The sequence below is a fragment of the Silurus meridionalis genome, chromosome 26 (assembly GCF_014805685.1).
Source record: "Silurus meridionalis isolate SWU-2019-XX chromosome 26, ASM1480568v1, whole genome shotgun sequence".
Taxonomy (NCBI): Eukaryota; Metazoa; Chordata; class Actinopteri; order Siluriformes; family Siluridae; genus Silurus; species Silurus meridionalis.
The window spans coordinates 2,127,078-2,149,648 of record NC_060909.1 but is presented as its reverse complement, the minus strand read 5'-3'; the positions used below and the strand labels follow the sequence as shown (position 1 = coordinate 2,149,648).

At 43.9% G+C, this 22,571-nt stretch overlaps 2 protein-coding genes across 3 annotated transcripts in view; one reads left to right on the top strand and one right to left on the bottom strand.

Moving 5' to 3' along the window:
* mindy2 (MINDY lysine 48 deubiquitinase 2) overlaps nt 1-22,571 on the top strand; it is a 37,158-nt gene that overhangs the window by 12,044 nt on the left and 2,543 nt on the right. The window contains exons 4-9 of one of the 2 annotated variants that reach the window (XM_046840733.1): nt 2,066-2,224; nt 2,900-3,002; nt 3,937-4,079; nt 4,303-4,473; nt 5,432-5,626; nt 6,211-8,090. In XM_046840733.1, the coding sequence (XP_046696689.1) occupies nt 2,066-2,224; nt 2,900-3,002; nt 3,937-4,079; nt 4,303-4,473; nt 5,432-5,626; nt 6,211-6,384 (945 nt within the window). In that variant the 3' untranslated portion in view covers nt 6,385-8,090. Of the gene's footprint in view, nt 1-2,065; nt 2,225-2,899; nt 3,003-3,936; nt 4,080-4,302; nt 4,474-5,431; nt 5,627-6,210; nt 8,091-22,571 lie in introns of those variants that run through there. The other variant, XM_046840734.1, reaches the window with a different exon arrangement.
* sltm (SAFB-like, transcription modulator) lies at nt 10,299-21,573 on the bottom strand. Its single transcript, XM_046840732.1, is given in 21 exon segments — nt 10,299-10,987; nt 11,209-11,363; nt 11,450-11,576; nt 11,811-12,131; nt 12,212-12,385; nt 12,532-12,656; nt 12,740-12,914; nt 12,992-13,134; nt 13,567-13,623; nt 13,705-13,805; nt 13,886-14,040; nt 14,146-14,258; nt 14,757-14,906; nt 15,557-15,663; nt 16,346-16,389; nt 17,027-17,576; nt 18,560-18,587; nt 18,678-18,733; nt 18,937-18,981; nt 18,984-19,023; nt 21,352-21,573. Coding segments are annotated over 21 exon segments (2,907 nt in total). The 5' UTR covers nt 21,487-21,573; the 3' UTR covers nt 10,299-10,881.

Below are 22,571 nucleotides of genomic sequence, written 5' to 3'. Positions count from 1 at the left end.
ACCCTGTAAATGCCAGACAAATAAACCCGATCAATCCGATTCACTCACAAACTACACTGTATGGGGCGGGTACAATATTAGCTTTAGCCAAAAGTAGTTTTCGAGTATCTGGTTGTTTCTAATCTGGTTGTCTGACTGTCTGGGTGTATGTGTGTTTGTCTGTATGTCTGTCTGAATCTTTATGCATGTGTGTGTACATCTGTTTCTGTCTGTGTGTCTGTATGTATCTTTCGGTGTGTATCTGTGTTTGTCTGGGTGTTTGAGTGTTTATGCATGTTTATCTGGGTGTCTGAGTATTTGTGTCTGTCTGGGTATCTATCTTTTGTTTACATTTGTCTGAGTGGATGTTTGTCTCTTCGAGTGTCTGGTTTTTTTTACTGTGTGTGTGTGTTTGCGTGTTTAGGTGTCTGTTAGTTTTTTGTCTGTGTATGGGTGTCTGTCTGTCTGGGGGTATGTGTTTGTCTGTATGTCTGTCTGCATTTTATGTATGCATGTGTACATCTGTTTGTGTCGGTGTGTATCTGTGTTTATCTGTCTGGGTGTCTGAGTATTTGTGTCTGTGTTTATGGGTGTTTGTTTGGGTATCTGTCTGTATGGGTGTTTGTCTCTTCGAGTGTCTTTTTTTTTTTTTTTTAACTGTGTATGTACGTTTGCCTGTCTGGGTGTCTGTCTGTTTTTCCTTTTTTGGCTGTGTGTATGGGTGGCTGTCTATCTGGTTGTCTGTCTGTCTGGATGTATGTGTGTTTGTCTGTATGTGTGTCTGAATTTTTATGTATGCGTGTGTACATCTGTTTGTGTCTGTGTGTCTGTATGCGTGTCGTTCAAGGTTTGTATGTTCGTGTGTGCAGGAAGTACAGCGGGTTTCACTGACCTCGGCAGCCTGATGTGAGAGTGCACTTATGCCTGCAGTTTAATAAAGTTCAGTGATGGTCCTGGCCACAGAAATCTTCTCCATCTCGCTCTCACTGTCTCTCCCTCTCTCTTGCTCTCTCGCTCTCTCTCTCTTTCACCGTTCCTTTCTTTGTCTGTTTATCTGCTGCTTGTTTCCCCATTTCTTTTCCTTTCCCTTGTTTGCTTCAGTAAGCGTGAGGAAAAGCAGCACCATTATGAGCAACATTATTAAGAAACAGAAGGAGTTACAGAAGTTTGTGTGTGTAAGTGGCATCATACCAACACAGCCGTGATGTGAAACAACACAGCACATGATCCCCAAATGGCAGCTATTGAGAAACAAACCCACTGTTGTCACAGCAAGGTTGATTTAATATCTTGATAGAACATCTGTCTGGGAGCTGCTGCAGCTGTCTCTGCCATCTTCTCAGTACACACTTCATTTCTTCATTCATCATTGCTTTTCCTAACATCTTCAAAATCAGACCAGAACAGTGTTTCGGCTGAGATCGGACCTCATTTGTTTTGTTGGATTATCGTTGGTGGTCACGTATATCGCACTGATTTACGTGACCAACGGCATTTTCACTTAAAACGCTTCACGTCCACATTTTCGTTTTCAGTCTTTTCCCAAAAGCTGCTCATCCACACAAGAACGTTTAAAACGCTGCGCATGAGCAAAACGTAAGACGCTCCGACCTGCATCAATTCCGTCCGCTGTTTATTTACTCTCCGGCTCTTTGAAACGTCGATGCAAACGACTAAAAAAAGATGTCGCCTTTTTTCAAAAGCGTTTTTCGATTGTGTCCACTTTAGAGATGGGGGTTTTTTTGGGACGTGGCCAAAAGATGTTTTTTTTAATGGACTTATTTTTGTATTTTTTTTTTGGTGAATTGCACATGAACAATCCTTCTGCTGTATGTTTAAAGGTTTACAGTGTAAAAATAACTTAAATAAATAATGAACACTGTTTTAGAACTGCAGTTGTAATAAAAACGTGGTTTGAGGTTATAATTATATGGTCTTAAAAATCTTTAGGGAAATCTGCATATTTTAGTCTGGAAAACTATGGAATTCTAAAATGAAAAATGTGTCGGAACACTGGCTTTGATGTCTCCTGATTGAGGTGTGTGTGTGTGTGTGTGTGTGTGTGTGTGTGTGTGTGTGTGTGTAGAACATGAGTGATGCCATGGCAGTCCTCCACAAGCTACAAACGGGTTTGGACGTAAACGTGAAGTTCACAGGTGTTGGGGTGTTCGAATACACCCCCGAGTGCATCGTCTTCGACCTTCTCGACATCCCGCTGTACCACGGCTGGCTGGTGGAACCTCAGGTACCAGAACTACAGATATCTAAAACTTCCTTAGATGATATAGAAACCTGGAGAGGAACCCGACTCCAAATACCAAACATTCATTTATTATAGTTCCAAGATTGTTGAGATTATCAGATGTTCACTGGTGGAGGCTTGAGAGCAAAACTGTTTGTGTTACATGCAGTCCAAAGCCGCCTTCATAGTTACTAGGTGGAACCAGTTACAGGCATCTCAAGTGTTTATATGGTCTATTTTTAGTGCTCCAAAACACTCAACATCCATGAAAACTCCATTGTAAATTCTTAGAATCTCCCATGTTCCTGGGTTTCATTTGGGTTCCTCATTGTTCCTCCAAACCAGGTACATCTACAACATAAAATCAGGCAGATCTTACCCTAATTTCAGGTTCATCCTGAGCACTTGGGTGCGACAGGAGCAGCTTTAATATCTACTCAGCCAATCAGGAGTAGTGCATAAAATCATGCAGATGAACTTCAAGAGCTTTACAAATAAAGATGTAATGGTCTTCAGTGTCTGAGAGGTTCCTCAAATTGAGCGATTAACTGCTGAAAATTAATGCTGCACTTGTCAGAGTTCATCAGTATCTCTCTCTCTCTCTCTCTCTCTCTCTCTCTCTCTCTCTCTCTCTCTCTCTCTGTCTCTGTCTCTGTCTCTGTCTCTGTCTCTCTGTAGATGAGTGATATAGTGAAGGCTGTGGGGAACTGCAGTTATAACCAGCTGGTTGAGAAGATCATCGGTTATAAGCAGTCAGAGAACAGCGAGCTGGCTGGAGAAGGTCTGAGGATCCTTATATCATTTTGTTACTGTGTGTTTTAGTGTATTTGTGAGTGTGTGTGTGCATGTTGGTGTGTTTTAGTGAGTGTATTAATGTGTGCCTGTGTGTTTTAGTGTGTGTATGTGCATGCATATTAGTGTATTGGTGTGTGTACGCATGCATGTTAGTGTTTTAATTTGTGTGTGTGTGTGTGTGTTTCAGTTAGTGTATTAGCCTGTGCCTGTGTGCACGTTAGTGTGTGTATATGTGTGTGTTAGTGTCTGAGAGTGCATGTTTGTGTGTGTGTGTGTGCGTGTGTATATCTGTGAATGTTTGTGACTGTGTTATTGTCTATGGGTGTTTAGTGTGTTTTATGAGTGTGTGTGCATGCAAGTGTGTCTGTTAGTGTCTGTTAGTGTGTGTGTGTGTGTGTGTGTCTGTTAGTGTGTGTGTGTGTGTGTGTGTGTGTGTGTGTGTGTGTGTGTGTGTGTGTGTGTCAGTCTGGTTTTTCTCCTTGTGTTTTTTTAAAGCAGGTTGTTCAGTAGGATACATTTTTCAAGCCACTTGCATCACATAAATATTTAAATAAATGACTACAAGCCAGTCATGACGTCTGTAGATGCACGCACACACACACACACACACACACACACACACACCCCTTCTGTTTTTCTTTGTTCTACAGAATGGGTGTCTCTTCCTCTTCACTGTATCACACTGTACCACCCCAAACCCTGCCCCATCACCCTGTAATTACACGTGTGTGTATATACACTAACATGTACACACCCACACACTGTTTACTTTATTAGAAACACGTCCACCTGCACATTCAATCAACCAATCAGTTGACAGTAGCACTGTGTATAACGTGGTGAAGGAGCTTCTGTTCATGACAAACCGCTACACAGTAATGATGTGTGTTTGTGGTGTGTGTGTTTGTTGTCTTCATCAGGCTTCGTAGCGGAGCAGTTCCTCCACAGCACAGCCACACAGCTGACCTACCACGGCCTGTGTGAGCTTACATCCACCGTGCAGGAGGGGGAGCTGTGTGTGTTCTTCAGGAACAACCACTTCAGTACCATGACCAAATTCAAGGTAAAACACACACACACACACACAGTTAATTCAGTGACGTTAATTCACCGATGTTGGTGCATGATGTGGAGATGTAGAAGGTCCCGAGGTGAAGCTGAGAACATTATAATGCTGTAGGGTCTCACACCTAGACGTGGATTAGGAGTAGACCTGCTTATTTTCATATACTGCAACGTGTGTGTGTGTGTGTGTGTGTGTGTGTGTGTGTGTGTGTGTATTGCAGGGCCAGTTGTACCTACTGGTGACCGATCAGGGATTTCTGACTGAGGAGAAGGTGGTGTGGGAGAGTCTACATAACGTAGACGGAGACGGAAACTTCTGCGATTCAGAGTTCCGTCTTAGACCCTCTGACCCTGAGAACGTCTACCACGGGCAGCAGGACCAGATCGACCAGGTCAGGACACGCATTACATCAATACGTAGTCGGCGTGATTGTGAGAATGCGGTTACGTTTTCGCAGTCGTGTTCGCACGTGTTCCCCTGAAATAAAGTCACCTTGTCAAGTAACTGCCTCAAGTAACTTTCATCCTCCTGCTGCTGTTCCCTGAATCTGAGGTGTCTGGCAGGCCAACACTGATACAATGCTGCCACCTGCTGGATGTGTACTAAATTACAGTACTAAAACCGTCAGATGTTGAAAGCGTGTTCAAGAGAATCGAATGTCCTTTATTTTCCAGAGAAATTCCCCAGAGGCAAAATCTTTACATCACCCTGTCTCAGGGGTTTATTTATTTTTCAGTCTTACAGTACAGTAAGGCAGTGCGTGAGCGCTACATGGACCACCGGGAAGCAAAGCTTTTTAAATAATTCATATGAAAAGTCCTCCATCTTCACATCCGTTCACATGTCTAGTGTGTGTTGGGGTTGGACACCTTTAATGGTTTAATGTAGGACTGATGATGTCTCTCACACGCTCTTCCTGTGTTTACTCCCTACGCTCATGCTCCTATTGCCCTTCGAATAATCGATGATATTTAATGTAATGGACCAACATGGTGATCGAGCGTTTTTTTCACAAGAGCAGCAGAGGGAGAATCCATTTTTTGAACCTGGTCAGGGTTGAGGTGGTTCTGGAGCAAGTACCAGGAACCCTGGATGTGGGTCAGGTCTGTGCCCAGAATGAGACACCAGTTCTTCATGAATGTCTTTGTGTAAGATGCCTTTAGATGTTCTGGCTTTCACCAGACATGAACCCTGAGGTCAGGATCAGAACCAGGAAACCAGCTACATATATGAATCTACCATAATATCCAGAGCACCTGACATCCATCTTCTACTACTGTGTATGTAGTCTGTTAAAGCGTGTGTGTGTGTGTGTGTGTGTGTGTGTGTGTGTGTGTGTGTGTGGACAGGACTACCTGATGGCGCTGTCACTGCAGCAGGAGCAGCAGGTGTCAGATCTTGGTTGGGAGGAGCTCCCTGAGGGCATCAGTGATCTAGAGCTAGCGAAGAAGCTACAAGAGGAGGAAGATCGCAGAGCATCAGAGTTCTACCAGGAACAGGAGGAGGAGCAGGAGCAGGCTGAAGCACAGGCCGTGCAGGCTCAGGTACGAACACACACGCGCGACGTAAATGATATATTCAAGTCTGTGGACTTTTTGGGATGAAAACGTGTTCTTCAGAAAGGTATTTCCAGAGGGTCTTGAATTTGGTGTAGAACACCGCCTGATACGTCGCTCCAAAATCATCTGAAAGCAGGCTGAGATCTGCGGCAGCAGGATTTGAACTCCCGACCTTCTGATCAGACGTCCATCATCTTAACCACTGAAGCTACCTGTGGTCATCTTGTATGTGAACACTGGCTCAGTGGTTAAAGCTCTGAGTCATTGATCAGGAAGTTGAGGGTCATGTGGTTAGAGGATTAGCCTTTAAACATGATTGGTCCTGTTCCAAGTGGCGGCGTGTTCAGAACGTGATGAACCTAAAACGTCGTATTTAGCAGATCTGGAGAAAACAAGATGGAAAAATAAGTATATACGTTGTAATGCATGGCCTCTTAGGTCTTCCATAGGCACCAGCAGCACAGGGTCACATTCTGAAGAACTGACATGAATCTACATTATATTTGTCGTCCCGCTTCAATTTCCCACTCCTGAGCTCTATCTCATCCCTCCGTCTCTCCGTCCTCCAGGCTCAGGCAGCAGGTGGCCCCGTGGCTGAAGCAGCGATCGCAGCCCCTGCAGCAGGAGGAGGAGGAGGAACATCAGCGACAGCATCGTGTCGGAGTCCAGGGAAGCACAGTTCCAGCACGGAGCGCAAAGCCAAGAAAGAGCTGAAGGAAAAGGAGAAGTGTGTGATCCTGTAAACGGCGCCGGAACCCGCACACTGTCTCGTCGTTACACACTGACTGCAGAAGCTGCACTCGGAGTGAGAGAGCGCGCAGCGGTTCCTAAGCCACCGGTGCCTGATGCCGTTCGCTCTCTGGGCTCCGAACACACAGCAGAGCGGATCGGGGGGTGGGAGTGGGGGGGTCGAACTCGCTCCGTCAGCGTCTCCGATCCAGCTCACTCGACTTTCCTTCGTCTGCACGGTACATGTGTGGAGAGACCTCACGCTTCAGGACGCTGGATCTTTCATAGCGAAATGCACCGGAGGGAGAAATCATGGCACCGTTTTTTTTTGTTTTTTTTTGCATTATCGCAGTTGTTGATGTTTTATAAAGCTGTTTGATAAATATATATATATATATATATACACACATTATATATACACACACACAAACACATGTGCAGTCTGACAGGCAGGTATCTTCATACCGCGACCGAGAGGACGAGGTGGTAACAGGTCTAAATATCCCACTGTTACACGACGTGCTGTTCAGCTCGCGAGCTCGTGAGGTTGGAGGAGGGAGGGGAGGGGAGGGGGCGATACGACCGAAATATCGTTCATCACGATAAAATAAATACCGATTCATTTGTGGGAACAAAGTGCCAGAAAATCAGTAGTGCCACATTTAAACCCAGAGATGTTTTTTTTTCTTCATTCAACGAAGAATCAAAGTTCTTGAATGCTGTATGGTCAAAAGTTTGTGGACACCTGACCACAAGACGTCCTTTTTGAACATCTCAATGTTCCACATTTAGTCCCCGTTTAATATTCGAACGACCTCTGCGAAGAAGTTCTGCTCTTGTTTTCTACAAGCCCTTAGTGGATATTAAACAACTTTTTTTAAAACACACACAGAAGCAGGTTTGGGACGAGACGATCTGTAGAGCTTTTTCCAGAAAAACGGAACGACTCGAGCATTCAGAGTTTTTCGAGTGGAACGAAGGAACTTTGGTCAGGAGGGGATCAGGGGTTGAATGGGTAGGTGGTGGGTGGTTGGGGGTCGAGATCAGAGGCAGCAGGTCAGCAGACAAACACCAGGCCATCTATTATGAGGTGGTATCACAATGTTTTGAGACGACCAGTTTTGTAACACACCAACAGATGGCAGCACAAGGCAGAGAGTTCACTAGATTTTGGAATGTGTTTGTTGAGATTTGTGGCAGGTTCTGATGAAGGTGTGAAAGCCTCAAGTGCAGTCATTGATCAAGAGGTTGAGGTCGGAGCTCTGTAGTAGGAGATCTTTCACTCCTTACTGGAGCTTGCTGGAGCAGGTTTGGGTCTCCTAGTGCAGATGATTACATCCAAAGACGTCCTATATGATTGTGTGCCTCCAAAATTGTGCGAACAGTACGGAAAAGAACCACATGCATCAGGAAAAGTCGGGTGTCCTAATACTTTTGGCCATAGTGTATGTCAGACTGTCAGCGCTCAGAAATCCTGGTCCCGTCTCCCACCGTGTATCCAGGGCTTTAAAACTCTCCTCAGTATCTCCTCACTTCCTCAGGCCTTGCAAGACGGTGAAGATGCGAGATGTTTTACTTCACGTCAGGACGGAAAACTCCGACTTATGCTGCGTCATTTTCTGTATTGCTCGTGCCACGACTTCTGCTGTACGTGGTTTTTTTTTTGTTTTTTTTATGTTCACCCGAAAACGTGTAAATAAACGTGCACCGCTACACTACAGCCACGTGATGCAACTCAAAGCATTTTCCGTGTTACTGCCTTTCCGACAAAATCTTACTCTCGATACATTCCAGCAGGATGATCTAAACACACGTGGAGTTTTTTTTGGGAGGGCAGAATGAGTTTATCCCTGAGAAAGAACAAAAAGGATTCGATGATTGATCCGGAATTGAGTTAAGTGGAAACGGTGTTTCCCTCTAGTGAGTTTTGGGCCCTGGAGGTGTTTTAGGAGCACTGGTTTGCAGATGGAGATGATGTAGCATTTCCATTGGGACGAGACAATCGTGAAAAACATACCCACTTACTCCTTCAGAGATCTTCGAGTGGCTTGAGGTGCCAGAGAAGAATGAAGAAACCGTGGTCAGATGGGATTCAGGGGTTGGTGGAGGGGGTTTGGGGGTCGAGATCAGAGGCATGGCACGAGGCCACGAAGTGTTTAAAACGTTTTGTAACATACCACTAGATGCCAGCACAGGGCTGCAAGCACAGTCACAGGGAGCACCGACTTTTAGAAGTCAGCGTGTCAAAAGACATCGTCCTGTGTACATCCGTTACTCTGAACACGTGTGCACCCTGCCACCTCTCACAACGTGATCACACTTCTCCAGCCATCCTACTCGCCACGTTTGGCGCCTGCAGACTTCACCCTCTTTCCGAAGAAGTTCCAGTTTAAAAGGTTGCTGTTTTTGACATCGTTGAAGTCCTGTGCAAATCGCAGAAGATGCTGGAGCAGCTTTCGAGAACACGTTACAGAAGAGGAAGGAACGCTGGAAGCGCTGTATTGATGTGCAAAGGGACTATTTCAAGGTGATGGTGTTAAAACAAATGACCTAAATACTTTTTTGTAAACAGGGCGAGTCTCGAAACTTTAATACCACCTCTCGTTTCCGCATTTAACACCGCCGAACAGGCGTAGATACGACACGTGACAAACACTACATCGTCCGTATTTACACTAAATGGAAAGCAGAATTTTTCTAATCACCCAGCTCTGAATCAACAGCATCCTCACATACTTCATTTGTTTTTTTTCCCTTCTGGCTAAAAAAACAAAGGACGCCGTTTCACACGCCGAACGAGGCCTCGTTTTTAAAGCATAACATGATGCTTTAATGCGATTTTTAACTTCAACCGAATGTGATTTTTTTTTTTTCCGTTCTGGTTCTGCACTGTTAATAACCGAATGCACTAAAAAAGGACCCAAATACCTCATTTTTCTACAGAATCAGATGCAGAGTTGGGAAAAAGAACAGGATTGTGATTAGAAATATTTACAGGCTGCAAAAATAATAAAACATCTGAAGAGAAATGACGTCTCTCTCGTGATAAAGACCCGAGTACGGCAGATGCACCAAATGTTTGTGGACACTTGAGCATAAGATTGGGGACTGGCTGTGAAATGGCATGTTCAGAAAGCACCATTCACGCTCCACGGAAAGATGGGACTACATTTTGGATTGTTCTTGTGGAGTTTTATGTTCAGGGTTAAGATTCACTCCAACACATGGGAAGCTTATCTTCATGAAGCTGGCTTTGTGCACAGTCTTGGGTCTTCTAATTCAAGGGAAGGGAAAAAAGTTATGCTCATGTGTCCAATCCAATTGTGTGCCTCCAAGTGTTAACAGGTTGGGGGAAGAAACACACATGGCTGGAAAAGTAAGTAATCAGTCTGGGGTTTTTTTTGTTTTGTTTTTTTAAATGAACTACACTTTAAGTGCACAGGTTCCAGAAACTCTGGTCCTGGAAAACTCCTGCCCCCCACTTTAACTTCACATTTAATAAGCAGATTAGTTGAAGCAGTGTTTTTTTTTTTTTTTTTTTTTAGACCACTGCAGGACAGAAGGATTGATTTAATGCTTCATATAGAACAGAGGTCAATCTTGTGCCTGCTTTGCCAAAATTATTATTTTTTTGGACGTTACAACGTATGAAGCTCTGTTTATTAGCACGTACGTACGTACGACGCATCAGATGGCTTTGGATCTGGATTTTCTATTTGTACTTCCTTTCTATATATTTAGTTACATCAAAGCTGAAATATTAAAAAAAGGTCAATGTTCCTTTATATTAATGGGTTTGTGTTTTTTTGTTATTTTTAGATATATAACAAAAACTTATTCCATGCAGTGAGAAAGTGGACCTGTAACAAAGATGAAAAAATGGAGGAAAGAAAAAAAGAAGAAATGCAGCGCAGTGAGACGTGGTGCATCATGTTACTTCACAGCAAAATGTATTTTAGTGCTCTGACCCAGAATACAAACACTTTAACAACCTGTAGAGGCAAATCCAGAGCGTTGTGGAAAAACAGGAAGAACACACACCTCATGTCTACTGCTACACACACACACACACACAGTTCCTCAGGAGTTCTCCAGTACTGTGCTGCCTACTTCTGCGTTCTCCATCTTCACTCTCGCTCACACACACACGATTATCTGCTCTTAAACAAGCCCTTACAGAATTTAAAATGGAAATGAGCGTCGCAGCTGATCGATTAAACACTAGACAAAACGTAAGCAGGCGAGTCTTAAAGTCTCTGCCCCCCCCCCCGCAAACATTTTAAATACACAAAGAAAAAAAGAAGGAAGGAAACGACTCCGACCGCACAAGCTGCCTGTACAGCGCGAGAACACTTCTGTGCACGGCTTACAGAAGAAAAGCCGAGTAACAAGTCCTACGTTTAGCTTAACAAGGGTTTATACAAAAAAAAAAAAAAAAAAAAAAAAAAAGTCCATTCATTTTAAAAACATCAAAAAAAAAAATTAAGTTATAAAATTTCCTCCTGTTTGCGCTAGAACCTTCCTTTGAAGGGTTTGAATCCGCTGCTGCTGCCGCCGCCGCCACTCATCGGGACATTCGTGATCTGGACGATCCTGTTCATGCCGCTGGAGGAATGGCTTAAAAAAAAAAAAAAAAAAGGAAATACATTAGATACATTTTTTAGTATCGTTGCAGCTAATTATTACCCCTAAATCCCAACCCTGAATCTTCCAGGCAAGAATTCACCCAAAAATTGCTATTATAAAGAGCATTCTGGTTAGAGAACATCTAAAACTACTATGGAAAACTATCAGATCTGTGAGATCTACCAAATTATAAAAAGGAAACCTGTAGAGACCTGGAATGTGGCGCCATCATGGCAGGCCGACTTTCTCCCATGCGCCGGTTATCAGGGAATCCTCCGCTCTGAGAGCCGCTGCCGTGCCACTCCTTCCTGGGCCCCTGATCCCGACTGTGCCGCTCCACCACCACCTGCCTCCCGCTGCTGAAATGCTGCTCGGACAAACGAACGGAGGATCACGATGTCGAAATCAACAAAATAAATGTCTCGGCTGTTTTGAAAGCAAAAGACGTCTCACCTGGTCGCTCATGACCGTGGGTCTGCCTCCATCTCGGCTACTGAAGCCGACTCTGCCGCGATTGGCCGAAGACGCGCCCCTCATGTTAGGGCCAGGTCCGTCTCGGCTCCGGATCCGTACTGCTCCCCTGCTACGACAAACATTGATTTATTTATTGTACGAGTTGCCACAGGTTAAATCTCGGTACAGTAAGAAATGCAAAACATAAAATTGCTTGTTTTTTTTTTTTTTTATTAACATTTGGGAGCATCGACAGTTTACATTGAAATGTAAAGGAATCTAAAACGCTAGATTCTCGTATAAGTGCACCCCTGCAATCCCCTATGGATTAACCGGTTTCCTGTATTAGTCATGTTCTTACCTGACGTCAGATGGTTTATTGCTGATGCCGCCATCATTTTTCCAGCCGGTGTGACCCGTGTCTCTGGCCGAGTGGCTCATAGCCGGAGGAGCCGCTCTGCCCCCTGCTGGTCGGTCAGGCATCGACACGGGCCGGCGTTCATCCCGGTCTCGGATGTCTCTCCGGTCCGTGTCGCGAAGATCGGCGCGCCCCGAAGGGGGAGGAGGCTCGGCCCGGCGCACGGCGTCGAAGTTTTTAGGGTATCGCTCGAACCCGGAACTTTCGCGCCGCGGGTCTGGGCGAGTCTTCTTGGCCTCGGGTTCGCTGTCGAATCGATTTCGCCTGTAAACCAAGTGATTAGTGTGTAAGATATATAAAAAAATAAATGTGTGGTGATTGAGAAATACATTTAAATTTTGCACCTGTCAAAATTGTTGGGCTGGACAGGGGTACTGTCTGGGAACCGTGTTCTGTCTCTGGAGCTGAAGTCGCTGAAGCGGCTCTGCTGCCTGCCGCTGTAGTCTGAGGCTTGGCTGATACGGCCCTCTGAGTCGGGCTGAATCTTCTTATTGCCGTTCCAGTAAGAGTCATCCCTCCTGCAAAAAGACAGATAAACATAAGCGAAAGTACACTGGATTTTGAAAGTAAATAACCAGCAGTCTTTTTTTCCCCCCACCAATCAATCATGGACCAATCAGCCTCCGGTACACACATCAGGTACGCCTTATTCGAGTCTGAATACCTGTGGTCCACATCACGACCCCTTTTCAGGTTGTTGCGTTTCTCCTGCTCATATCGTAGCTGTTCTTGTTGCCTCCTCAGCTCCTCCCGCTCCCGAGCCAGACGCTCCGCCTCCTTCCGTCTCTCCTGTCGGTTGCACGTAAAGAGCAGAATCAGAAAGCTGTAACCCGTGTAAAAGAACGTCGCACGCAGTGGCACGTCTACCAGACCTGTTCTATACGGATCCTCTCTCTCTCCAAGCGTTCCCGCTCCATGCGCTCGCGTTCCAGTTTCTGCCTCTCCATCTCCAGCCTCTGGCGTTCACGCATCAGGTTCTCCCTCTCCTCGCGCTCGCGCATTACCCGCAGCCGCTCGCGCTCCCTGCGCTCTGCCATCTCGCGCCGCCTGCGCCAAAGTGGAGGGGGTTAACGATGGACATGCGCCATACAACTAGAGTTCAGGAACACGTGAACACGGCTCACCTGCGCAGTGCCATGGCCCGGCGGGCTTTTTCCATCTGAACCATGCGCTCACGCATGCGCTGTTCCTTCATTTTCTCGAAGGGAAGGATGTCTTTGTTCCCACCTTTGTTGGGAAAAGGCCTTTCTTTCTTCATCGCTTCTATCTGCGGGAAATTATACAACAACTCCTTCAGCTACAAATCAACTGATGCAATTGAACTTTAATATAGTTTGGAACATTTTTGTGAAAGTTTTATCCTGGGGTTCGTTCTTCATACACAAATTGCTCGATTTTACTGCTGATAAGACTGAACTTTACTAATCCCGAAGGAAATTATTTTGCCAGACACTGTTTCAGAGTACAAGAAAAATATATATAAAAAATAAAGGGTGCTGGTAAACTAAGAACATATAGCAAATCTGATATTGCACATATATGTATTAAACCACTTCAGTCTGTGTTCAGTGAATTTATTTAAGTCTTCACTTCTTTTAATTGTGATGATCACATTTGTGCATGGCTTCACTCCAGTTTGTCTTTTTTTTATAACCCTGAGATACATCCAGAGAAGCTCTGTAGAGGTAAGTTCACAAACCTGCTCAGGTGGAATGAGCCACCGAGGACGTCTGTTCATCATATTAGGAGCAGCAGGCTGGAGAAGGAGAGAAATATTTATTCTGCGAGATATAAATAACAGTAATGGATTCGGTCAGAAAGGTTCTAACGTGTGTACCTTGTCGAACCTCCCTCCTCTTCTAAAAGGCAGCCGAGGTTTGTTGAAGCCCTGCTGGTTTTTAGACTGGTCCAGCATGAGCATCTTCCCTGGACTCTTCCCTATCAGGGTGAAGCATAAACGATTAAACTCGCTCCAACATAAAAGGTGAACTTAACCTTCAAAACATAGGTGAACTCACTTCCATGCTTCTTCTCGTCCTTCTTGAAATCGGAAGCCGAGCTTGAAGAGCTCGGAGCGTCGGACTTGGTGTTCTTGGATTCCTGTTTCTTGGAAGATTCTTTGCCATCCTTCTCAGCTGGTTTCTTCTCTTCCTTTTTGGAGGAGGTCTGAGTCCTGCAAAGTGGTAAAAAATATAAAAAAAAAAAAAAAGATAGCATGAATGAGCAATACGAGAACGTGTTTTGTGCAGGTTCAAAAACGTTTTTGAGAAGTCCTCACTTGTTGGCGGTCTTCAGCCCGGTAGAGATGCGTTTCTCGCCTGATGTTTTGTTAGACCCCGTTTTATCCTCCGCTTCCTTTTTAGAGTCCTTCTTAAAAGGGTCGCTTTTAACCTGAACCGCACAAACAAACAAAACATTCATCGGCTTCTATTTCAGTGCACTTTGGACTTCCAGAATGTGTAACAACAGAAGATATGAAATGGTCTTTACTGTACCTACACACAATAAACATGGTAAGAACCTGCTGAGATGCACTTTATGATCGATCCCCATTTGGCATTATAATAACCTTCATTCTTTTAGGAAGATGTTCCACTAGATTTTGTGGAAATTTGTGCCTAATCAGCCAAAAGAGTGCAAGTCAGGTACTGATGTATGTGAGGTGCCGAACATTTTTTGTTCAACTGGGTTAAGATCTACATCAGATCATCATCCACTCAAACACTAAATAAAACATTTTTATTGAGGTGGTTTAACTGGCATGCTGGAACAAGTTTAGTTCTCCTAGCTCATAGACAAAAGTATTTGGGACACCTGACGTTTCCCAGTGTAGGTACAATAGAACACCAAATGAGCTGGAACATCTAGGGAGTGTATTTTAGTTCTTACCCTGTCCACGGATATCTGCTGTCCATGGAGCTCAGTGCCGTCCAGATGGGATATGCATCGTGCCACTTCAACACTAGAGGACATGGTCACTAAGCCATAGCATTTAGCTCCTGGGCTGCGAGCATTGGTGACCACTTTGGCGCTAAAAACCTTGAATCGAGCGTGCAAACAAACGTACAGGTGAACGTCAGGCAAACAGCACGTGAATGTAATAAATACCAGGGGTGTACCGGTACACGTATTCGCACCGAAGAGTTTCGGTACAGGGCTTTCGGTTTTAAGAAGTTTTCTTTCAAAATAAGAGTTCCCTCATGCACGTATTAAGTGGCGGACTGCAACTTTGTTTAGTCTCCACCTCAGTGCCAAAGGGTATTATATATAAAAAAAAAAAATAAATAAAAAAAACACGAGTTAGCACAGTGTCACTGTACTGGAAATACGATTTGTAAAAAAAATTTTGTCCAAGTCCCCCCCGTCAGTCTCGCAACATGTATTCTTCTGTTCAGCTAATGTTATGGGGTTCCGTTTTTTGGCTTGAAGCCGGTGAAACCGGGAAAAACCCCGGAAAGATCCATAAATTAGCCGTGGAGTTCAAAACGTGGGAAAAAAAAGTGGCTGCTTAAAGTCAGAAAAATACGGTAATACCGTTAAAACAGTCAATGTTTATAAATGTTAAACTGTGTTGAGGAAACAAGCTAATTGATTTTTTCTCAGAAATTGCACCGAATCGTGACTTAAAAACAGAGGTACCGTGAATTTTGTGTACCGTTACATGCCTAACATTCGTGGAGGGTGTTTACCTTTCCATATTTTCCAAAAAGGTTCTTTAAATCGGCCGCTTTGGTGTTGGACGACAGGCCACTCACCCACAGGTTACGAGTAGAGCTAGCGCTGCTGTTGTTTCCTGCTGGACAGAAAATACAAGAAAACAGATGACATCACCGCTTAAAATAAAAAAAAGAAAAAGAAAAAAAATAAAGCCATCTTTCTTAACGGAACACATCTTGCACTACATGGACAAAAGTATTGGGACACCTGACTTTTCTAGCATTATGTGGTCTTATGTGGTCTATATGTCTTCCACAAACTTGGCACAAAGTTTGAGGCATACAATAAAATCTATTAGATGTGTCTGGATGCTGGGGCATGAGATTTTGCCCTCTCGAAGTAGGAAAGTGAGCTAAATGAACACAGGGGTTGGCATAAAGGATCTTCCTGCTATAGAGCCCCCCCCTACTTTTAAACTAAACTCTAAAAAATAAATAAATAAAACAGTAATCATTAAAATGTAAAACGAAATAAATACGTATACATTTAAATATAATTATGAAGTTTATATATAATATAGCGCGCTCTGTGCCACGTGTAGTCTCGCGTACAAAAACAAACAGCACGTGGTGTCAGTGATTCGCCTCTAGAAGCCACACTCAATGACGGGACTATCAGCCACTACGCGACGCGGAAAAACTATCAGTATGAATTTTTCTAAACAACAACAAAATAAAAAAACGGTTGCCCGCAGTATAGAAATCCAGTACAGAACAAAAAAAAAAACTGAGCAACTGAAACATGGAGAAGTGCATCCTTACCTTTTTCATCCTTCGTGTTCTTCCCATCTCGGTCTTTTAACGCACTGAAATGCAAGTATCACGAGAGCGACAAACAGAAAATATTAGCAAACCGTACAAAAGCGTGGTCACGTTTGGGCAATGAAGTACACGATCATATTTACAAAAAAAAAAAAAAGCCATCTTTCAAAATGTTGCATTATAAAAAAGAAAATAAAAAACAAAAAAAAGGAGAGAAAAGAAACAATCCCCATAGGTAAGGCTTGCACTTGGGTAACACTCCAATAAGGCTTCTTTCATTGCTTTTCCACAGGAGCAAGATGGGTCAGGTTTTCTGCCAATTTATTCTCTTGATCAATGAAATCTTCTGGAGTGTGTTCGACTTCACAGCGAAATCACGTCATTGGACTGATAAACCCCTTCTGTCATCTCTGGAACTATTGCTCTTTTTAACCCATAAGTATGGACTGGAAAAGGCAATAAAAGTGCTGGATAAGCGAGTAACAGCGGTGTGTTCTCATCTCCTCGCTTTTACGCCACCCCATTACCCAACAAACAAATCAAAGGAAACCAATGGCAGGGGTTAGGTACAATGAGCAACTCGTTATGGGGGGGATTCTTGCAGCTACTCACAATGCTGAGTGTTTTAGTGATCTGGAACCTGGTAGAAGTATCTTAAAGAACTGACATAGAAAGACAAACCTCTTTGCTTGACCTGCTGCCCCAGCAGAAGAGGGGCCTTTCTTCCCAGAATCCTTTTCTTTGTCTCCCGTTTCGGCTTTTTTCAAGGCCTCCCTGCCGTCCTTCTTGGTGGCATCAGTCTTCGGGCCGTCGTCTCTCTTACTATCTTTGTGGCCGTCCTTTAGTTCGGCCATCGAGTCTGCCTCCTGCCTCGTCTCGGCAGAGGTTTCCGACTCCTCGCAGCCCTTGTCAGCCTCAGAATCTGGAAGTTTCACATGTTTACCTGTTTCCAGGAGGTCGTCGCCATCCACATCCAGCGTGATTGCATCTTCAGCTTGGATGGTGACGGATATGTTATCATCTTCGACCTCTCTGCCAGGTTCAGGAGCGGCTTCGCTCTCCGAGCCTTCCATCGCTGCAGCTTCGGGTTCGACTTCTGCCTCGGCCTCAAGATCAGGCTCCAGCTCTGCCTCAATCTCGGCCTCAATCTCAGACTCGGGCTCGGCGAGGCCGTCCCCGTCGGAGAAGGATTTAGTATTTTCGCGAGTAGCATCATCAGTATCAGTTACATCTGAGGGATTCAACAAGGATAAAACATGGCAAACACAAGGTTTAGCAATTCACATCTCCGAGCTACATCACCTAGAAAGTAGAATAGAGAGCAAGTTTAAAAATGTTAGTGGTCATCGTGGGTGAGGAAACCACACGTTTAACACAAAACATAACATTCCTTAGAAAAACGGAGGGACTCAACAATCTTCTATGGCGTCTCTCTTTTAGCGGAGACGATACAATCCAGCAGGATTTTTCCTCAGTACGATCTTTGAGGGGATCCACGTTTTTGTTTTACGTCCCAGTCCGTTTTTCCATCAGTCTCAGACGTTAGGGGGATTTTTCGAGGCCATCGTCTTCAAAAGAGGTTCCGCTGAAGTGTCCAGCACTGCTCGTCAGGTAAGTGAGAGGAGAACGTCCTTTCTGACGCGCTGAAGAGAACGGGTCCATCCGTGCCGCTGCACTCAAAAAAGTCTGAACCTTGTGTGCCTTTTTCCAGTCTTGACTGTTGAACGGAATGACGGTTCAAGCGTGACGATTCGAAACGTCGCGTGCCGTCTTCGGAGCTCTGATCCAGCGCGTGAACCGCGCGACCCTGCTTCCCGTCGGTCGAAACGTCGTAATGTCCGTAGCTGAGAGTAACTCCTGATGCTGTTCTGACGAGTCCTTGAGGGTTTTTGTGTTTTTAAGAAGCATATCCTCTGCGATTCAGAGGCTGTACGACGATGTCGCTTTCCCCCGAAACAAGTCTTACTGTAGAAGAAGTTTGACATAACGTCTGAAGAACCCGTAAGACTCGACGCAGCAGCCGGTGCTGGGAGTTAAGCGAAAACGTTTTTCGAAAGTGACAGACGAGGAACAGTGAGGTGAAAAGCAAGGATCAAAAAAATAAAAAAAAAAATAAAATAAAAAAATTGAGGAGAGTTCCGCCTTCGGAGAAGCAAAGAACCTGTGGAACCTAAAAACGTTATCAATCCACACCACCGTGAAGACCAAACATACCTTTCTCAGATTCTTCCTCTTCAGGCTCCTGGAGGAAAACAATAAAATAAACTGTTAAAGGATTCAAGATTGAACAGGAGCGCTTTTGTTTTTTTTGTTTTTTTATAAAACGCCTTACCTTGGAAAACGTGTCCTCTTCCATCGCGGTGTCAACATCCGAGTCGTTCCTCTTTCCTGAACACACACAGCAGTACATTCAGTCATAAAGCGCTGGCTGAGCATTAAACCTCGTTACAATTGTACACTTCACTGTTCCTGTTCTACAGAAATCAGCCAGTAACATTCAAAACATGCGTTTCAAGCTTCAAGCTGCAGTTCAGGTTCATCCTGCTTTCTATTTCTCTTCAAAACTCACTGATCGTCTGAACCCGCTTTACCTTTCGATTTCGCATTCTTCCTGGCAGTCAGGTCGGCCGAAAAGGGATCTCAATGTTTTCTGGATCGGCGCCTTCCTCTTCTAATGCCTATAGTTACGGAAAAACAGAAAACCTTTTTTTGAGAAGATGTGATCAGACTGCCTCACCCCCACAGTTGAACATGGAGGTAAAAGGTTAATGGCTCGGGATTGTTTTAAAGATTTGAATACTGAACCAACATGACTCCCATTCCATACGACTTCACCATAAAACAAGGCGAGAGCGAACGGTCAGACGTCATGAAATGACCTGCTCAGTCACCACAGCTAAATCTTATTGAACTGCTCTGGGATGAACTGGATCACGAGGTCAGAAAGAAAATCTCCAACTACTGAAGAACACGTTTGGAAATGTATAAAATACTGTACCATGCCTCTTGAAAATCTTGCACAGTGTGTTTTATTTTATTTAATAAAAAGGTTAGTAAGGAGAGACGAGCTCACTAAAAATATAGAAGTACGTGATCATCACATTGTCAAGAAGATCCGTATTGCATGTCCCAAACTGTCAATCACTGCTAACCCTGTTTAGAAACCCCTCGAGAAACGTACTGTACATTTTGCAGTTCCTTTGCCTTCACCATATTCTTTCCATCATTCAACACAAACATCTCGTCTCCGGTATCCATAAGAGATTCTTCCAGAACGCCATTTTCAAAAACCTATTCAGCAAACTTTAATCTGGTCTTCCAGTATGTGAGGGGTTGGCTACCTCTACACAAATAACGTCAATCTAAACACGTCCTCCATCTACTATTGCTAGTCACATCAAGAAATACAAGGAAACCCTCTTCTTTGGAATGTCAGAACAATGAAGTGGGATGCTTCAGATCATGAGCAGATCCTTGCCTTGTCCATTCTCTTCGCTTCTGGATGGTGCTCTTTTGGATTTCTGGTGCTCTCGAGTGTTCTCTTGTACGAAATATTTTGTTTTCGTCCTTTTGGGTTCTCTTTTTTTTTCCAGCCTATTTTACTCACACTGATCACACTTTGGACTTCATATTAAAAGATAACGGTTTCGCGTTCGAAAAGCAAAACGTCGCACTCGAATTAAACACAATACCTCAGATTTATTGGCCAAGCGTGTTGGCACTCAAGGAATGTGATTCCGGCTGTTGGAACTCTCAAAAGGACAAATAAATAAGTATATGGGACCAAATATTTGTGCAAAATGCACTCTATCCATCTGCAAATCCACCAGCACCGAGCTTGACCACAGACAGACTGTGTAGGAGATCTATTTTTTTCTAGAAGACATCAGACGCCTCAAAACAAAACAAATGGACTGACGAACAACGAACAAACGTCGAATCCGTTGGCAGTGTGCACTTTAAATGCGTGCCTAAGTTAGATTTGCATTATCCTCTGGTAATTTGTTTTGGTTCTTGCAGCATATTGGCCCTAGAGGAACTGGTATATGGTTTCACTACGTTCTGTACTGGATAGAGCTGAAACGCTCAAGTCTATAGGAGACCACTTGGGGAAGATGAACAGATCCAGGAAGTTACTGTTGAAGGTTGAACTCAAGAACCATGATGATGGATTTGGACCAGAATTAATAAACACCATGATGACAATAACCATTAGAGAATTGCACTCAAGTCTTCAACACTGATGGAATTACAAGGAACAGGTTCAGTGTCTAGATAAAGACAGGTTCCCTTTACAGTCTGGTTCCTCCTAAGGTTCCCTCATCAGATCATCTCAAATTTCCTCAACACCACCACGCTCATTATGGATACACATATAGGAACTGATTTAATTTGTGTGTGTGTTTATGTATTCATGTAAAACTGCTTGCTTTGTGACACATTTGTTCTAAAATCGCTCTACACAGAGAACAGGGTTTGATTTATTATTTATTAATTGATAAATTGATATGCTAATGAGCGTCACAGGCCCCGCCCCCGACATGCGAACTGATCTTTAAATATACACACAGTGATTCGATTGAGGACTTAAAGCGCGCTTTCGTGAATATAAACAATGTTCGTTCAAAAAAAAAAACATTTATTAAAAACAAATAAAATCCACATTTATTATTAAAAATCGATCTGTTTTTTCAAAGATATTTTTAAAAAACGCCACCGAGCATGCGCGCAGATACATGACTACGCCATTAACTAGCCAGACGCTGAGGTAAATGTGACGATAAAACCCCGCACTTTAATATCGTTTCTACACCAATCCGACATGCATTCGTTTTATTTCATTTGGTTTATTTTAATGCGCATTTCGAGAACTCGAACAGCGCCCAGAGCGTCTATCAGGGCCGGGTAGCGAGGTCACGGCGAGCTCGCTAACACCTCGGTTCGCTGCACAGTTTAGCATGTTAGCATCGGCGCGGCGGATCCACCTACAGCGGCGGGATATTTACCTGCTTTAAGCGCGCAATAAGGACGTGCTTCACCCCGGTAACGTCCAGGTTCCGACGCTTCAGCTCGCTTTTAAGGTCAACGACGCGCAACTCAGTTATTTTCTTGGTCTCCGCTGAAATGGCACCGGACGCCATTTTAGTTCTCCTCAGCTCTGGACTGTGGCGCTGGGCGACGTCGGATATGACGCTGCTGCTTGTGACGTCAGGACGTACGAGGTCACGCCGCGTACAGCGCAAACAACAACAACAATAATAATAATTATGTAATAAATACAAAATAAAGCGTTTATCCAACTATGTATATCTTTCTGTCTATACATATCATAGGAACACCTCTACTTTTATATCTTACCAGCTGACCGTGTGGCAGCAGCTCACTGAAAATAAACTATATATGATCAATTAAAGAATCTATCTATCTATCTATCTATCTATCTATCTATCTATCTATCTATCTATCTATCTATCTATCTATCTGGCAGCAGCTTGGTGGGAAAAAATTATATATATATATATATATATATATATATATATATATATATATATATATATATATATACATACATACATATATATACACACACACACACACACACACAGAATTCATTACACAGACTGGTATATTTCAAGTGTTTATTTCTTTTAATTGTGATAATTTTGGCTCACATTTAACAAAAACCCACCAATTCACTCTCACAACAAATTAGAAAACCAAAAAAACATTTTGAGTGAATTGTTGGTCTTCTGGAAAATATGTTCATTTACTGTATCTGTACTCAATACTTGGTCGGGCTCCTTTTGCTTTAATAACTGCCTCAAAAGGCGTGACATGGAGGTGATCAGACTGTGGCATGAAGGAGATCAGACTGTGGCATGGAGGAGATCAGACTGTGGCATGGGGGCGATCAGCCTTTGGCATGGAGGAGATCAGACTGTGACATGGAGGTGATCAGACTGTGGCATGGAGGAGATCAGACTGTGGCATGGAGGAGATCAGACTGTGACATGGGTACGATCAGTCTGTGGCATGGAGGAGATCAGACTGTGGCATGGAGGCGATCAGTATGGAGGAGATCAGACTGTGGCATGGAGGCGATCAGTATGGAGGCGATCAGTCTGTGGCATGGAGGCGATCAGTATGGAGGCAATCAGTCTGTGGCATGGAGGCGATCAGTATGGAGGCGATCAGTCTGTGGCATGGAGGCGATCAGTATGGAGAT